Source organism: Schistocerca nitens, chromosome 3, assembly GCF_023898315.1.
Source record: "Schistocerca nitens isolate TAMUIC-IGC-003100 chromosome 3, iqSchNite1.1, whole genome shotgun sequence".
Taxonomy (NCBI): Eukaryota; Metazoa; Arthropoda; class Insecta; order Orthoptera; family Acrididae; genus Schistocerca; species Schistocerca nitens.
The window spans coordinates 53,968,588-53,988,358 of record NC_064616.1 but is presented as its reverse complement, the minus strand read 5'-3'; the positions used below and the strand labels follow the sequence as shown (position 1 = coordinate 53,988,358).

Here is a 19,771-nt window from a genome sequence, read left to right as displayed (position 1 = left end):
GGCCGTGGGCTACTATTTGATCCAGCCACAATAATTGTACGTGTTTTACCACTGATGACATTGAAGTTAGCAACTGACACCTCCCAGAATACACAGTTCCATATAGCCTCTGTGACTTAACGTATGCCTACTCGTATCTAATGAATTGAAGATGTGTGCCTTTGCGGACCAAAGAAATGTTCAGATTTCAGCCTGCTCAGAAAATCAGAGTATGCCTCAATTACTGATGTGGACTGGGGAGCATCCTGCTGAAATTGGACCACACTTAATGAGTATTGTATCCCACACTGGGTAACATTACATCTTCCATTGTATGAGAACACAGATAGACATTGCAAATACTTTCAGAATGTTATCGACCTCCCCTGCAGGGACAGAAATGGCATCTCTCGCAAACGTTGGCGTGTAAAATGGCTCACGAGCTCTCCAAAGGTCTATACACGAGCCGTCTAGGTTTGTCACTAAATGTTACATGTCTCCAGTCACAGTTTTCATTTGGTATGGCAAAAGTATGATAGTATACTGTGTGGTCATATGAAGAGGCTCGTCTTGAAGGTAGGTAGTTGTCACTCAAGAGTGTTACGTGATCTAGGGAAATAAGTCACTCTCAGGTTTCCTGCAAGCCACTATCTGAAATTCACTCCGGCAGCCCCATTTTCCACAATCATTCAATTCATTCGTATGCTGTTTCAGGTGGTGTAATAGAAATGTTTGCAGCTTCATGTGCTGAATTTCCAGACCTTGCAAGCCCTGCAATCCTGTTTTTGATATTGCATCTTTCCATGAACAAGGTTAGTTGTTGCAACCAATGTAAATCACTGATGCTGTCACAAGAATTGATTGATGGCTCTGCCCCTCTAAACAAGAAAAGTAACACGTTAATTAAGGCAGTCACTGTTTGGAACTGTTTTGACTGAGGAAGTTGCAGTTTTGGTTTCTGTTGATGGGGAGAAGACAGTACTAGAGTGGGATGTGAAACTGTATGTATTGGTGATGACAGGCAGGATAGAGAATAGAGATAGAATAGCACAGGGAAAAGGTGGAGGATTGGGAGCTTTAGAAAGGCAGAAGGAAATAAAGATCCAAGCAAGTTAGGGTCATGCAGAAATGTAACAGGCTGTGGAATGGTGTGGGATCAGGATAGGAAGTAGAAGACAGGGACTTGTGGAAAATGTAATGGGAGGTACAGTCTCAAAACAGCTTGCAGGGAGAATTTGTATCATTAAGAAAACTCAGATATTTGTAAAGGGGGGGGGGGGGAGAGAAAACTGTAATTGATTTGGGAAGTAGTATTAGTAAGTAGTAGTAGTAATCAACCACAGTGTGTTTAAGAAGCACACTCTGTAACAGGTGGTACAGTTGGATCTGTCCTCAGACAGTAGCCATCATCCTGGCAGATAATTAAGTGAAAGTTATTGTCCATGTAGAATGTTGTGTAGTGGTTGCAGTGAAGTTCATATATGATTGGTTGCTTCACAAGTGGTGCTGCACTGATGTAAGGAATACCAGTCAAAGGGTTGGAATAGGAGGTTGTGAGCAGATGTGTGCGACCTGTCTTTCAGGTCAGTCTTCTTCAGGGAAATGGCTCACTGGAGAGGGTGCTGGTTTACTGAGAACAGAGGGGCCACCAGGTTGGATGGTGGGATGGCATATAATCCTTTGAGAGCACGACTAGGAATAGTCGAGCCCTGACAGAATGTGATTCAGTTGTTCCAGTTCTAGATGATTCCATGCAATAAAATGGGCACCCCATTGTGGCTGGTCAGCAAGATGGCTAAGAAAGTTGGATATATCTGGAAATAAGAGATGGGAGATAGTTTAGACTATGAAGGCTTTAGCAAGATGCAAAACTGAAGGAAGTTTCTGGTGTGGAATGGGTGGCAGCTGTCGAAGCAGTGGTATTGTTGGCAATGAATAGGTCCAGTGTGAAAAGCAGTTCTTACAGAGCCATCAGCACGGTGATGGTCAACATCCAGGAAGGTGGCTGTAGATCAGGAGAGGACAGGTGATACAGTTGGGAGAGAGAGTGTTGAGATTCTGGAAGAATGTTGATTTTGTGTGTGTGTGTGTGTAGGTACAAAGATAAATACTGGCGCCAAAACCTCTGCGTCAGTAAATAAATTTAAAAAAAAAGGCTAGAAGACGAGCTTTTTTTTCTCCGCCCCGAGTTTCGCCTACTGCATTTTCATACATATCCAACGAAGTAAATAGAAATTCGGTATTCTACATTTTAGAGTGTAGCAGCGTTTCAAATATTCGTAGCAACAAAAATAAATTTCTTTACACAAAAATACCACCGATGCACAAGGCTTTAGGATTGTTGCACGACTTGATACGCTGGGGCTCATTAAGATTTCACGTAGCGACACCTATTGCTTCGTGAAAATTTTGTGAAGAACTTTCATTATAGTGCCAAATTCAAGAGGGGAGTTATTTCTTTCGCGGAACAAAGTTCTAATCGTGCTCCAGGTTTGCGATACGGGATTGATGAGAGCAACGTCAGGCGATGGCAGGAAAGCATTTAGTGGGCCAAAGTGTGGCCGATATCATGGTACAAGAAGTGATTTTAAATGAATTTATTAAGGAACAGCGTCAGAAATTCCTGCCTGTGAACGCCGAAATTTTAAAAATTAAGGCACACGAAATTGCTAGAGATAAAAAAAAAATCGAAAATTTTAAGGCTAGTCGCAGCTGGGCTGATCTGTTTGTGAAGCGCTGGAGTTTTTCATTTTGGAGGCGAATTTAAGTTGCACAGAAGCTGCCGAAAAACTTGAGGAATTTCAGCGTTTCATAATTAGGCGGCGCACAGAAAAGTAATATCTTCTTGGTCAGATAGGAAATGCTGACCAAACTCCCGTATATTTTGACATGCCGTCAAATTATGCGGTTGACGCCAAAGGAAAGAAAGACATAAGTGTTCTTACATCAGTGGGTGAAAAACAGCGGATGCCCGTCATGCTTGCTTGCACAGCAGATGGACATAAATTACCGCCGTTCATAGTTTTCAAGCGAAAGACTTTACCGAAATCGGAAGTGTTTCTAAAAATTGTAATTGTACGAGCAAACGAAACTGGGTGGTTTTCGGAGGACTTGGTGCTGGAATGGATTGGGTGTGTGCGGAATCGTCGTCCTGACGCAATGCTTGGTTTTTCGCAGTCTGTTGGTATTAGATGCGTACGCAGGCCATACAACACCTGCAGTAAAACGAAAATTAGAGGAAAGCATAACGGACTTGGCAGTAATTCCAGGCGGGATGACGTCAATTCTGCAACCACTTGAAGTCTGTCTGAAAAAACCATTTAAGGACAAGCTTAAACGCATGGACACAGACTGGCTTTCGAAAAGCGACACACAACTGACACCAACAGGACGTGTAAAATGCCCAAGTGTGACAATGGATTTATGATGCATAGAAGTGTGTTCCAAATCAGACTGGGCAACAAGCATTTAAAAAATGTTCGATATCCAATGCACTAGATTGTACGCTCTATATGAAGAAATGAGCAACAAAGAATAGAGTGATTGTGATTCAGAATCATGACTGACATTTTAAACATTTCGTATAAGATGTATTATAAACCTAATAAAATTTTGTTTTAAATTTCAGCGTTTAATTTCTAAGTTATTTTCATTCTTATAAGTGTTGCAATCTGCACAGGATAGAAAAGCGTGGAGAGCTGCATCAAACCAGTCTACGGACAACAACAACAACAACAACAACAACAACACACTCAGCATTTGAACTCATCACTAAAAATCTGCTACGAAAATCCGACTGGCAAGACTGTTTGGGATTTATGTCAATATGGCCAACTCTAAGTTCTGAATTTTTCCCTACCTGTGACAAGAGATGGTTGCTAATACTGCATGTGATTCACGATTTTCTTCACCATAAGAATAATACGAATGTAAACATTATGTCATGTATTCTTTCCTGTTTGCTATTATCTCATTTAAATCCTGTCTAGCCTAATAAACTATGAAACTAGAGTGAGACAACAGCAAACGCGGAAGAATATACATATCATGTCATGTTTATATTCGTATTATTCTTATGCTGAATAGTGATACAGTCAGAAATGCACGGCAACTGACTAGATTTTTAAATCTAAGATGACTAATTTCTGTGCACAATGTGATGTACTAAAGAGGCGTCTGCAAAGATATTGAAACGGAGAAAAAAAATTTCGCTAAACTCTCGTTCAGAACATCTTCCATCATACGCAGTCTATTATTTGGTTCTTGTTGATTATCAAAGAAAGCAGCAGTGTAAGTAGCAACAAATAGCAGTCTCTTGTCATTGTTTCGCTAATGACACAATTCCTCTCTTTTTTTATTATTGTAAGCGGCGGTAGCGCGCACAAAAGCAAGCCATGCCGCGAGCGGCGTCAGACAGGTTGTAAACTGTCATTATCACAATGCCACAAACAATGCATGACACAATACAATACTGCATTTTCAGCCTAGAGTGGTGTAAACACCTATAAGAAACAGGACGGCACTTATCAAAGCAAAATAAGCAATCGATTCAAACTAGAAAGCGCGCGAAAAAGGAAGAGTACCCTTATAAATACAGGCGGAGCGCCTGACGCATAGCAGTGGCTACCTGGTAAAGCTTAACTGCTGAGCGTACGACTCTAACCAAACTACTGTAGCTGTATCTTCATCCATTCGACCTATAATGTGTCTCATGTTACAATGGACCAACTTTGTTTCGATTTGGAGGAGCGACCTAAAAAAAACTTCCGTCTCCCCTTGAATTTCGAGTCTCAAATTTCAGGTGCGGCTTAGATTGGAGAATTTTTTTTTTCACTTGATTTCGAGTTTGTTTTCAGGTGCGGCTCTGTCTTTCTTGAAGACAGGTTGCCAATGCTGTAGCCAATGAAAGATATGCGTGCCAGAGTATTGAAGTCTGGAGAGTGCATTATCACTTCAGTATTTGTTCAAGATTCTTGTTGTTTCGTATATCTCAGACTACAAAATCAATAAAATCTCTTGGAGTTTTCGTGTGCGCCCCAAGGCGTGTATTCCCCAAGGATAAAAGAGATCATGGCTTGTATGGAGGCAATCGTTTTTCCCCCGCTCTATTTGTGAGTGGAACAGGAAGTGAAATGGTAGTTGTACAACATACGGTGGCTTGCAGTGTACTTATGAATGTAGATGTAGAAGACATATCACCCTGTGTTATGTAGGCATTTCCTACTGGAATGCATTTGTTCTAACTATGCACATTGTTAGTATGAAATATCAATATGAATGTGTCATTTGCACTTTTACTTAAATATGTGGCGCAGTAAGATAAGTTTCTACATTTCACTGGACTTATTAGAAAAGATAGGGAAGTTATGTTTGTGATTTCAAGTATGTACAACAGAAAATATTTTTTTAAATTTTGTGTTGCATTTATGAACTGAACTATTATGTAAATACATAAGTCGCATAAAATTTTTATGTCATTGCTGAATATTGCAATAATCTGCTTCTGTTGCCAAGTTATGACCCAGTTCACTGCCTTATTTATTTATCTTCTGTAAGAATTAAACATTTATTCTTTCAAGCCTGCTGGATTCCCTCGCCGAACAATTATTTGTAGTGTCACAGTGACAGCTGATAGTATAATAAAAGACAATAAGTAGCATATTACACGCACGCACGCGCGCGCGCGTTCCTTCAAAAGAACACCATCTCCCCTCTGGAGATTCCCATTTGGCTTCCCAAAACATCTCTCTAATAGATGCATATTGACCAAACCTACCAGTAACAAATCTAGCAGCCCGAATCTGAATTGCTTAGATGCCTTCCTTTAATCTGACCTGATGGGGATCCCAAACACTCGAGCAATACTTGAGAATAGGCACATTTGTATTCTAGATGTACTCTCGTTATAGATGGACCACACTTTGCTAAAGTTATCGCGTCTGGCCATCCTGATTTAGGTTTTCCGTGATTTCCCTAAAACGCTCCAGGCAAATGGCGGAATGGTTCCTTTGAAAGGGCACGGCCGACTTCCTTCGCCGTCCTTCCCCAATCCGATGAGACCGATGACCTCGCTGTCTGGTCTTCCCCAAACAACCCAACCCCAACCCCTAGAGTTATCTCATTAAACCAAAGTAGACCATTGTCTTCCACTCTATAATCCTTACATGCTTGTTCCATTTCAGATTGCTTTTTAGTGTTACGCATGGATATTTAACCCTTGAGCGGATGCGCCGATTGTCATAACGTGAGTGGATGCATGGCATACTTTGTACATGTGTAAAGAATAGCTGTCTTTGTTACCAAGATAAACATGTAAGAGCAAAATCATAGTTTAATGAAACAATGATAAAATAAACTTACATAATGAGCTAAAGCCCTGTTTAATAAAACAACAATGAAATAAACTTTCATTACACTATTCTGTTTCCACAGACAGATGTTACCCCATAGTAATGACCCACTCAAAGCATCAAACAGCGCAGTAGCATCAGACCCTAGCCAACTCCATATTCAATACTCATTATCTCGTAGATAACTGCCTCATTGTGGGATTGTGCTTCTAGTTCATAATGTGGGTCACTTTCTTGCATGGATCATAATTTTTTTCTGACCTAGCTCACTGTCTATTTCAATTACTACTGCTTAGTTGGGTGTATGACAACACAATTTATTGCTGTGTTAGTGGAAGCAATAATGAAGGAATAGGTATGGGCTCGCAGTTGTGTGAAAACAATGGAATGGTGGGAAACAGTTTTCCACAATTTATACATAGGCATGCCTGATCAAGGGTTAATCGACCTGACTTGGTCAAGTTGCACAATACGAAAACTGTATTCAAACATTATGGGACTGTTTTTGGTACGCATCTGCATTTTTTTAATGTTTAGAGTTAGCTGCCATTCATCACACCAACTGGTAATTTTGTTTAACAAGGGGTGGCCACGATGTTTGGATAATGGATTTACCTCTGCAAACTTTTAATAGTTCTTAAGAAAAACAATGTGCAAGTAGTAAGGCATACTGCTTAGAGAATTTCGAGAAAATTGCAAGAGACGTTTTACGTGTCAGTGATGTACTGGCGCATTGCAACCCTAAGCTAGAGATGGCAGAGGTAATATGGTTAGTGTTAAAGCTCTGTAATAGGTGAATGGTTGGATCAGATCCAACTCATATTCTTTTTTCCCCTTTTTTTAAAAAAAACTTTTCGTATAATTTTGTACATATTACATCTGAGCAGTAATACGATGAAAAGGTGTGTATTTGCCTGGACTTAATTGAATTTCCAATGTTAATAGATTGTTCACTATTTTTTTTAAAAGCACAGAATTCGCATGAAACAGAAGCTTTATTCTTACAAAATAAATTACCTTTTATGTACAGAAACTGCGTACATGCGTTTACTTACTGAAGAAAGAAAGGCAACAAAAGTTGTTCAGCAGAAGGCATTTTTACATCCCGTTGCTGCACTGCCGTCGATTTTTGTTTAGAAATATGATTTTATTAACCAATTGGCCTTTTAGTCGGCTTCTTTGTTTGTTTGTTTATAAGTAGTCCTGTTTTCGAAAATATTCTTTCACTGGGAACAGAAGTTGCAGGTATTGCAAGATTTTTTTTTTTTTTTTGCCACGACAGCTAGACCTGGGTAACTGTTTTCACTTTTTTTCCAGTAGTGTAAAGGATTATCCGTGCGTTGTAGGTACGGTTCTTTCAAATATCGTTGTACTTCCAGGTCTATGCTATCACAACCGCTTTTCATTAGATTTTTATTGGAAACCTCTTCATCGAAAGAAGCCCATAAGGAACTACTGGCGTTTTGTACGAAATGGTACTCGTGGTTAGTGTCGTTAGCAGCCGAATGAGTAGATCGTACGGTCTCTACCACGTTTGTGCACTCTGCAATTAGGCTTGCAACGGCATGTTTTGAATGAATGGAATTCGTAAATGGTAACGTTTTGAATCTTGGGTCGACAACTGTGGCAACGGCATGTACTTTGTTTGTTTCTATTAATCCTAGCCGGGCTATTAGTGAGTTGTGCAGAGGTTGCTGTAGCTCTTGCGCTGTCGTGGTAGTCCACTTCCCATTGCATACGGTTAGGATTAGCTGTCTGATTATTGGAATAGCTTTCGAAAGAGAGGTATAGTTTTCAGTTGAGATTTCACTTGTTACCACTTCAAATCGCTCCAGTACACACAAACATTCGCTCAAAATTCGCCACTAGTCAGCTGTGAGGTTCTCTACACCTGGATACAAGGATGATAAACAGGCTGCAATGCATCCCTTTTGCTCCACTAGACGTTGTAGCATATAAAACGTACTGTTCCATCGGGTTTCGGTTTCCTGAATCAATTTATGAATAGGTTTTTTCATTAGATCCTGGATGTCATGGAGTTTTTCATTAACATTGCAACTTGATTTAAAATAGCTAACAATTTTTCTGGCCTTTTCCCGCATTATGCAGAGCTCACCGTTGCTGTTCAAAGAATTTTTCACAACTAAATTGATGGTGTGTGCTAAACAAGGCACATGTTGCATTTCTATGTTGCCACTGTGAATAAGTTGTACGGCTGCCGTCATGTTAATGGCGTTGTCAGTTGTGATGCTTACAACATTGTTTTCAATGTTCCATTTTGAAATCACATTATCTAACGCCTCACTAATATTTACCGCTGTATGCCTCTCCGGGAAACGGAATGTCTCGAGAGCTAAAGCTTTCAGGCACCAATTAGTGTTAATGAAATGACCAGTTGCAGCAATATATGCCTCACTATTGAGTGAGGTCCAAATATCGGTCGTTAAAGAAACCCAAGTAGAGTCGACCACTGCCAAGTTTACAGCCTCTTTCTGTTTATGGTAATCGTCCTCAGTCATGAGGCGCAACTTTTTTCGATTTGGTATCGAGTATTGTGGGTCCAAACGTGAAACAAAATGTCGAAAACCAGTGTCCTCGACGGTTGAAAATCGTCCGTTATCATGGCCACTAGCGCTTCATCTAGCTGTTGTTGCCGTTTACTTCCCTCTATGAAGAGAAACGTAAGATTTAGATCAGAGCTCCAGCAAGGGGATACATTATGCTCGACAACCAGCCCAATAAAATTTCATATCGTATCGTGCAAAAGATAGGATAGTATAGGTTTGATTTTGGGGTATGTTGTATGTTATCGGAGTACGATTAAAAAAATCAATGTTTTTTTAAGCGTGCCGGACCGCTTCGGACACACTCCGAACTTTTGCACGGAATACACCTTTTGTACCATACGTACCTGGATATTTTGTCTGCCTCGCACTATTGGAAGAATGAGCCTCTGTATCCGCAGACGTCGCTATTTTACTGCTCGGTAAATTGTGCAGTTTAAGATGTCTAATCATGCCCGTTGTATTTTTTGATACATTACAGACATTTTTACGACAAATGTTGCAAGTAACGTTATCTGAATCCTCCGTAAAGTATTGCCAGCACCATGATGTTCGTTTTCGAGTGTCTATATTGATTTGAATAACAACTTTACTCGAATGAAACCTGAGACACACTAGTTACGAGCACAGCGAGCAGCGAGCGAGCGTGTTTGTCTAGCGGCGGCATTCAATTCATAAAACAACAGCGGCGCGGCGTATGTAGTCGCAGTCAACTGGCGCGCAGCGGCACACGCCGCCGAGCCGTTTCTCGAGAATTGCTTGAGAACTAGGGGCTCCAGGAATTCTCGGTGCGCTCTAGTCGCCGCGCCTCGCCATCCCATCACTGTTTCGTATTGCATACTATATGTGACTATATTGCTTAGATATTATACAAATGTTCATATTATAAGCACAATTAAAGCAGGGGGACTCTCAAGTGTTAGTGCACGTTAGTTTACTGCTTCACGTCTAGTCCCAGAATCAATTATGTATCTGTAAAAACCTGAAGACACACAATCTCTCTAGTTAGTATCTTAATGCTTCTTAAAAAGTGGAATAAACATTCACTATCTTCTTTTCTTAACAGAAATCCCTTCCACTATGTTATCTGAATGCATGCCACTGATATTAAACATTTTACTATACTCTTCAATGTATTATTTTCCACTGTGTAGAATGATTCTCCTTGAACTAGAACTTTCATCCCAACTTGTTCCAGATAAATTGTTCTACTAATTTTCAGCATAAGAAATTCCAGTTATTGAATGCCTCTCTCAGATTTTCTCTAGATCTTCACATCCTTCATGTTCCTCTTTTCACCTTAACGTGTTTACTCATGAAGTACAGTCGCAGGTTCGAATCCTGCCTCGGGCATAGATGTGTGTGATGTCCTTAGGTTAGTTAGGTTTAATTAGTTCTAAGTTCTAGGCGACTGATGACCTCAGAAGTTAAGTCGCATAGTGCTCAGAGCCATTTGAACCATTTTTGAACTGATGAAGTAAATAATGTGCAGATTGATTATAAAATATTCTTTCCTCATTGGTTTCACTCAAGATAAATACATGGTCTGAAGGTAAAAAGTTTTGTGCCCAGTAACTGAGGATATTAGCTGCACACCTTTTTACTTTATTTGGAGCCTGTTCTGAGATATATATAACACAAATGAGATGTTCATTTAGAACTGTTTCTGGAATATATGTATTTTTAAGGAATGAGGTATGCAAGAAACTAACTTTATTTACCCTCTCGACTTTTAAGGTTGTGCAATTGTAAAATACTGTACTCATACCCCCACGTGATCAATCCTTGTTTGTCTAACATAGGATATTACATAAAGAAGTTGATGGTTTTAAAACAGTGTCACTTTTAATTATTTCGATGGAATCTAGAAACATTAAGGTTTAACTTGCAGTAGACCATGTCATAAGTATCTGAGCACAAACTCTGATTTGCGAAGCATAAGCAAAGGAATAGGCTTTCTCTCGTTAAAGAAAAACATCTCAGTATTTTTTGCCTCACGTGATCTAAGGAAACAACAGAAAACAGTTCTTCCAAATGCGAGTGTATTAACCACTGTGCCACGTTGCTCAGTTTAAATTACTTGGGATAATTAGTAGGCAGACTTCATAAACATTAAGTGCTCAATACAGTACTATCCATTTTGGAGTAGGAAATTGCACTTAACTCTTCACTTTTGCAGAACTGAATTCATGCTATTTTTGCCTTTCCACTTATCTGAAAAAAGAAGAGCACTAGTGCAGAAGTATTCCTCATTTTAAATGATTTTCAGCATACAAATACATACCTGAGAGATACGTGTGTAATGCCTGTTGGTTTGTCTCAGGATCTTTGGGCAACATTTGTTTACTGATTTTTATGATGATTCGCCACCATTCTCAGGTTTACCCTGCATTGCTAGTGGCAGACCAGAGAGAAATTTTGCGAATGTCAGTCACTTGTGTTTACAAAATATCCAGAAATGGAAGCCAACAGGCAATACATCGAGTGGCCACAAAAACTTCAACAACACTGTAAAGACATAAAAGTCCAGTTATCGCAATTTCAACTTAAGACCATATTTGTAATCTTCACACACAGCTTCACTTATCAAACAAAGGCAGCAGTCATTCCCCTGCCCATGCAGTGTTAAAAGGGTGCATATTCATATGACACAGCCTAGATCAGCCATGGGCTGGAGCAAGACTGGAACCTTCTTCCACAAATGAAGCAGTGTCTGGCTATCATAAATCTAGTTTTAGGTCAACATTACAGAAATTCAAGTTAAACTCAATTATCTCTGAGGGATGTAAATACCATATAATTTTGCGTTTTAGTGATTTAAATAACTAAGATAACACTTCCATGCCTGAAATTACAGAGTAGAAAATTGAAAATAGTTAATTATACAATGGAAGGCAAAAATAATAATAAAAAATGTATATCCAACAAAAGTATTGTCAAACTGTTTTGAGTTACAAAGGTTCTCCAGCTGCAGAGTTTAGAAAGCTCAGGCAAACAATCTGTTCAATATATTTTATTTATTGCATATCGTTCTACTTATAAAACGGAATTCACTGTTCTTCAGCAGGCTACATGCTCTTAGATGCCATTCTCCTTCAGTTGAACTATTTCTCTATGTACAATGACCTTGCCAATATGTTTAACCACATAATGTATTCAATCCAATATCCCCCCCCCCCTCTCTCTCTCTCTCTCTCTCTCTCTCTCACACACACACACACACACACACACACACACACACACACACACACAATACAAGCAAGACTACAGTAATGTTCAGAACATTTTTATTAAAATGTGGGTAAATTTGTTCACATACAACAAAATATATACAACATATTACTCCACAACAAATATAATTTCTGTACAGTATGTTTAAAATAACGAAAGTAAGATCACATTTAAAATGCAAATCATTCTAATGAAGATTACATAAGGAACTGAATTACTGCTAGAATAAGTTAATTTGTCAGAACAAACAATATACAATTTCTACAGAAAATACTGATGTTAATAAATATTGCTCCACGCCAGTATTTTTTGTGTTTGCAAGAAAGAAGAAACATTTAATTGACTTGGCATCCATAATTTTTGTTTAGGGAAGAGGAGGGAATGAATACTAACAGCATTTAATTCTTTAATTAATTAATCAGATCTTCAACCCATGGTAGCTACTATGCATCACAAGGATTCTCAAGTGACCTATAAATGTCTAGGTAGCAAAATCATAATGCAATTTTTAAAAGCACTGCATGTGCTGCAAATGCAGCCTATAAGAGACTGGAGATGATTGTATAACAAACCCAGCTGCCTTGCACCAGAAATTTTAATATAAAATTTCTGAGAGGTGCAAATTCGTTTCCTCAGTGTTGTGAAATGAAACAAAATATGGGGCTAATCCACTGAAATACAACAACAAAGGTCTTTATTATATGTTTTGAAAGTTAATATTTGTTACATGTCCAAATATGTTATTGAATCAACTTATTTGACTGTTAGCAAGGTACTTTGTATTTTCTGTTCCCATTTCAAAAGTACAAGAACTGTCATTCATTGGATATAACCACTTTCCAAAACACTGCAGGTCAGACTAAAACTTTGGTCATTTTGTAATGCAGTGCCACCCCCACCCATCCTGAAAAATACAAAGGACTGGATGGCATATAACTTCAAAAATAATTTATCTTTTGCCCTTTTAAGTTGCTCAAATTCAGTACCTTAGAGTTACTGCTGACTCACATGTTGGGACCAGCTGGTCTTCATCTCAGCCAGAAGTGTTCCAATTTGTCAGTAAACATTCCTGTGCAGGTATCAGATCGGCATTTGAAATTTTATCATGAACTGATCAAAAATGAACACAGCATCATCATCATCATCATCAGCAGCAGCAGCAGCAGCAGCAGTTCCCCTTCTCAAGTTCTCTACTAGGGCAGCAGGGAATGCTACTCTCTTGTGTTACATAATTAAAGCTGTGAAGATCAGAAATGATTCATTCTTGGATGGATGGCTGTGTGTAAGAGCATCACCCTTGAAAAGCAATGGTCTGGTTTAAGTCCCACAACACACAATATTTCTCTCTTGGGAAGTTTGTAATCTTGATAGTCTGTTCCTTTTCTGCACCAATTTGTTCATATTTCCTTGTATTATGTTGCCACTGCTATATAATTATGGTATTCTCGGTCCCGTATGTTTCCCTTTCCCCTAGAGTGCCTATCAGCAGATTACACAAGGATCTGAGGCCCAAAAACAGTTTTTTTCCCTTACTGAGTCTTATTGGTGAGTGGACCTTTTTTCCACTTCTTTTCCAGACATTGCACACACTAGTATTCTTACCACTTACAAAAATATTAAGCTGCCATCAGTACAGGAACAAATATTTCATATCTTACACTTGTAAAGTCTGGCAAAACATTGATGTAATGGCATGCATTCATATTCTCTCTCTCTCTCTCTCTCTCTCTCTCTCTCTCTCTCTCTCTCTCTCTCTCTCTCTATGCACTTTATACAGATGAATGATTAACAGCTTTGTTGGCAGACTTACAGCCCAGAAAATCTTGTGACTCTTAAATGGAAACATTTTCCTTTCACTCTTAGTTAGCACCAAACTACATAGCAGGCAGAATATCACAGATACGACTTCATTTGCATGGGAGAAAACAACTAAGAGTTTATAGCATATGCCCAAACAGATGCTATTCAAATAAAGTAAAATAATTAGGTTTTCCTCCAAAAAACATTACATGCATTCAGAGCATTAAAATACAACATTATTACAAAAACAGAGCATTGTGATATAGCTGAAACCACAGAAGCACACAAAATGAGCAGTTAAAATTATTAATAACTGAATATTCTGGTCAGTTAAATGCATACAATAATGAAATGATATGTGGTTCTTAGCTGCACATAGTCTGTTTGGCTTTGGCACTTACAAAAACAGTTGCAGTGTTTCACACAGACTACAGTCTGCACATAATTAACAAAATGAATACAGTATACAGAAAGAAACTGACTGCTGTCATCATACAAAATTTAATTACTGTAATCATCGTATTTAGCAAGGTAATTTGCTGGTACATATCCTTTGTTCCCAAACCTGTCAACTACTAGCCACCATTCGGAATTTCCTTGGGCATCTTCATGTTGGAGAACATTAACAACTTGCCCAGCCTTTATAGCCAATGTAGTAGGTCCCTGGCCTTCAAAGCTGTAAACAGCATAGTAGAACTGCAAGTAAACAAACAATACCACTATAGCCAATTACAGAATGTGATGGCATAAAGGAACAGCAACTATATATATGTTTTACTGATTCAGTTTCTTATCCCATTAGCATACACATTCCTTAATGATGGCTAGTTTTGAATGAGTCCACTCATTTTCAAACCATTGCCTATATCTTCATCATTTGATTGTAAAATAATTCCAGTGTTGCATGTAAAAGTGTTGGTCGGTTCTTAAAGTATTTATACCTTTGAACTGTCTGTCCTTGGCACAACTAACTTCCATATACTACATTTTTGCTAAGCTGACCTAACGCTAGGAAGTCAATTTGCCAATGACAGACTAAAACTTTTATAAATTTCATTGGAATTATTTTACAATCACATAATAAAGACACAAGCAATGGTTTGAAAATCAAAGAACTTGTTCAAAACTAGTCTCTAGTAAGGAATATGTATGCAACTGTGGCAGGAAACATAAATTAATAACTGTTATGTTTTTCACATTAATAACACTGCTAATTTTTGTGTGTGTAAAGGTATACAACACTTCATACAATGATTTAGGTAAATCATGGATGGGAGGGAGAGGAGACAAAACATTTGGAATGTGGTACACTTCAAAAATATTGTTAAAATTAAACACAGACATAACATATGAAATGAAGAGATATAATAGGGAATACACAAGGGGGAAAAGTCAATAGCAAAACCTGTTAACGGGATAGGTTAATTATACATTTTCTAAGACGTTGGCATAGTTAATATGCCATTGGAAAGCAACTAGGGAGGTGAGTTTAATAAAGCTGCTTAGGTGGCAATATTAGTTTATTTCTGTTCTCAGCCTAATATGACTTAAGATGTGAGTAGTGTTTTAGAATTTTAAATTGATAGAATAGAGTTTAATAATAATAAATGATAATTTCTACTGATAACATTTCCATAGAAAACAGATGGTGTTGCTGCATTGCGTCTGCAGAGAGTGATGGTGGGGGAAGGAGTGGACAAAATAGGTGGGATGGAGTGATGTTGGAGCTGGAACAGAGAGGAGTTGGAATGTAAAGAGAGAGAGTAGAGGCTCTTGGGTCTATAGCTGGTAGGATGGGAAGAAGTCAGCATGGAGTTCTGGATCAGGAAGGGGGAGCATGTTATAATTTACTTTGGAGGTACTCTCTAACCTATACAGTTCTTTCTAATTTGGTTCAAATGAATAATCAGCCTCAAGTGATATATCCAGCACCATTGAGGCGGGTAGGACGTCTTGGAGCAGGAGAGACACCACAGGACATTTCAATTTCCACTGTCTATACTTTTACGAATAAATTCATAAAACTTTGTCAGCATGACCAGGAAGGATTCAGGATTCACAATTATATCAGTGGAAGTTAAAAAAAGGAAAAAAGAAAAAAAAATTGTACATGTGAAAGGTCATCATTTTTTCACTACTATTGGCTGCGTTTGTTGCTATAGGTACACGTTTCTTCATAAGTAAGAGAGATTCTTCAATGAATTTTGCACAGCATACAAACCATACTTACAGGTGTATGAAACTCTAGAAATTATTTAATTTATGAAAAAATGAATGTGCTGTTACATTTTAAACTTTATGTTTAGAAAAAACTCAAATATTATAGTTAATTATCTCAATTTTTACCACAGTTTTTAATATATTTGGAGAATTCTTGAGTTTCATACAACTGTAAGTATGGTTTGTATGCTGTGCAAAATTAATCGAAGAATCTCCCTTACTTATGAAGAAAAGTGCACCTATAGCAACAAATGCAGCCAATGGTAAAAAAGGTGAAAAAAATGTAAAAAAATAAATTATTTTCTTATATTTTTGAACTTCCACCACTATAAGTGTAAATCCTGAATCCTTTCTGGTCATTCTGACAAAGTTTTATGAATTTATTTGTAAAAGTACAGGCAGTGGATGTTAAAAATTCTTGTGGTGTCTCTCCTGCTTTAAGTCGTCCCGTTTGATGTCCTACCCCCCTTAATTAATTAGGAATATAATACAAGATTTCAGGATCGCCATAAGTTTCCCTGGGTGAAATTCCCTGATTTCAGACAAGTTTTAACATTTTTCCCTGACAAAATTTGAGATCTCAAGGGTAAGTAAAGACATAAGTTGACAAAAAGAAGTAAGGACTTCTGTATTTCTCCCCTGTGTGAGCGAAATCTTAAGTACTATCATCATCTTTTGTAATGAACTGTTTTTAGATGGAGAAAGCAAGCCAAATGGTATGTGTTTCATTAGGATCACTTGTTGTTTTATTTCAATAAAGCAAAACACATTTGGTGACAAAAATGCCCATTTCCTTGGAGTCGCAAGACAGATTTACAATACCTTCACTGATTTCAGAAATAACCCTAGAAAAAAGTAGGCCTTTTGAAAGAAGTGTATAAGGCAGGGAAGAGTTGTGTAAACCAACACTGTAGGTGACCACCAATAAAATGTTGGTTCTACAATGTTCGTTATTGAAGACTACCTTATGTCTATTAGTTAACAAGTATTGTGTGATTTTTATTTCAGGAAATATACGAGTACATAATATACGAACTGCCAGTGACCGCCACAATTTTCTTCTTCTTATTGTCAATACTTTCTAATATATAAATTATTTTTGAAGTGTCAAAATGTACTAGAATAAATAAAATGTCCATAAAATGCCACACTGTACAACATACTTGCGGTGAGACAGTCACAGTATGTGAAATCCATCACTCGTGGCCTCAGGCCTGCCAAGGAGCACTGCAGTCCCGAGTCCGTGCACGAACCGTGAAAATCCACCACATTATGCCACACACACAAACAGACCCGACCTGCAGGCAGATCGGTGAGACTAGATCCGACGGGATAGAGCTCGCACGTTAGTGGGAAACAATGGGCTTCAGATCGGCAAGCCCGATCCGTCAGAAATACCTGCAGAAATGGCCTCTGGCTTTGGCCCTTTGTGGAAGTCCACTCGTGTGGCCAGCTTCCGCATCTCACAGACACCGTGTCGATGAAATGAGACCGTGGTGATCAAAATGGATAACTTGCGCAAATACTCTGAGAATCTAATACTAATGAGGACAGGTAGGAACTCACTGTAAAGGTGATCGGCGAGCTGCGGACAGGCACGTAGAAAAGACAATCGCACTCTCACAACAATTTTCGGCCATAGCTTTTGTCAGAAAATAAGAGCATACAAACATTCACACAGTTACTCAGACACAACTCGTGCACTCGTGACCACAGTCTCTGGCTGCTGAGTCAACAATCTCTGAGAATCAGATCCAAACAAACCACTCCTCACGCCTCCCTGCCTCTCATCGGCAGCTGCTAGCTAGTGGCAGCACTGATGGCAAACCGAGGGGAATGGTAGGAAGGGGATAAGCAGTAAGATGAGGGAGTAGGGAAGTGGCACACGTACTCAGCTGTAACCAGCCAGTGACGAAGCATTACATCTCAGTAAACAAACCATTTAATCTAATGAGAAAAAAACGAGATTTTTCTATTGTTTTTTTATTCAAATTTCCCTTATATGTTTGAAATTCCCTGATTTCCAGGTCTGGTGGTAACCCTGGATTTTTATGACTGCATTATTTGCTCCTTTCTTTGCCAGAGGCAAGCTGTCAACCTCATTATTCATGTTGTTTTCAAATCCTAAACGGTTGGTAATAACAAACCTCAAAATCTACTAATGTACTTTGTTTGGTGAACCCTCTGCCAGGCACTTAAATGTGATTTTCAGATTAGCTGCCATGTAAGCAGGAGATCCCGGGTTCGAGTCCCGGTCGGGGCACACATTTTCAGCTGTCCACGTCGAGTTATATCGACAACACCTGTCAGCAGCTGGGGGTTTCAGTTAGTCATCATTTATTCCAGGGAAAAGCTGCATGGTCATCAACAGTATTCTGTTCTTTCGATAACAGTTACTGTCGTCATATATACAATGTGTGTTAGATGACTATGTGCCAAGCAAGATTGTAAGAGATGGAAAAGAGCCACCGTGGTACAACAACTGAGTTAGAAAACTGCTGCGGAAGCAAAGGGAACTTCACAGCAAACATAAACATAGCCAAAGCCTTGCAGACAAACAAAAATTACGCGAAGCGAAATGTAGTGTGAGGAGGGCTATGTGAGAGGCGTTCAATTAATTCGAAAGTAAAGTTCTATGTACTGACTTGGCAGAAAATCCTAAGAAATTTTGATCTTATGTCAAAGTGGTAGGTGGATCAAAACAAAATGTCCAGACACTCTGTGACCAAAATGGTACTGAAACAGAGGATGACAGACTAAAGGCCTAAATACTACATGTCTTTTTCCAAAGCTCTTTCACAGAGGAAGACTGCACTGTAGTTCCTTCTCTAGATTGTGGCACAGATGACAAAATGGTAGATATCGAAATAGACGACAGAGGGATAGAGAAACAATTAAAATCGCTCAAAAGAGGAAAGGCCGCTGGACCTGATGGGATACCGGTTCTATTTTACACAGAGCACGCGAAGGAACTTGCCCCCCTTCTGGCAGCGGTGTACTGTAGGTCTCTAGAAGAGCGTAGCGTTCCAAAGGATTGGAAAAGGGCACAGGTCATCCCCGTTTTCAAGAAGGGACGTCGAACAGATGTGCAGAGCTATAGGCCTATGTCTCAAACGTCGATCAGTTGTAGAATTTTGGAACACGTATTATGTTAGAGTATAATGACTTTTCTAGAGACTAGAAATCTACTCTGTAGGAATCAGCATGGGTTTCGAAAAAGACGATCGTGTGAAACTCAGCTCGCGCTATTCGCCCACGAGACACAGAGGGCCATAGACACGGGTTCCCAGGTAGATGCCGTGTTTCTTGACTTCCACAAGGCGTTCGATACAGTTCCCCACAGTCGTTTGATGAACAAAGTAAGAGCATATGCACTATCAGACCAATTGTGTGATTGTATTGAAGAGTTCCTAGATAACATTAGGCAGCATGTCATTCTCAGTTCCCTTATCATTTAGCTACAATATAGCAGGTCAGCAACTGGAAGCATTTAATTCCATAAATTATCTGGGAGTACGCATTAGGAGCGATTTAAAATGGAATGTTCATATAAAGTTGATCGTCGGTAAAGCAGATGCCAGACTGAGATTCATTGGAAGAATCCTAAGGAAATGCAATCTGAAATCA

The 19,771-nt window shown here is 38.9% G+C and overlaps 1 protein-coding gene across 2 annotated transcripts in view; it reads right to left on the bottom strand.

The window, feature by feature from the left end:
* Positions 1 to 12,080: 12,080 nt before the first annotated feature.
* LOC126248010 (dynamin-binding protein-like) overlaps positions 12,081 to 19,771 on the bottom strand; it is a 222,855-nt gene continuing 215,164 nt past the window's right edge. The window contains exon 22 of one of the 2 annotated variants that reach the window (XM_049948593.1): positions 12,081 to 14,620. In XM_049948593.1, the coding sequence (XP_049804550.1) occupies positions 14,426 to 14,620 (195 nt within the window). In that variant the 3' untranslated portion in view covers positions 12,081 to 14,425. The remainder of the gene's footprint in view (positions 14,621 to 19,771) is intronic. The other variant, XM_049948592.1, reaches the window with a different exon arrangement.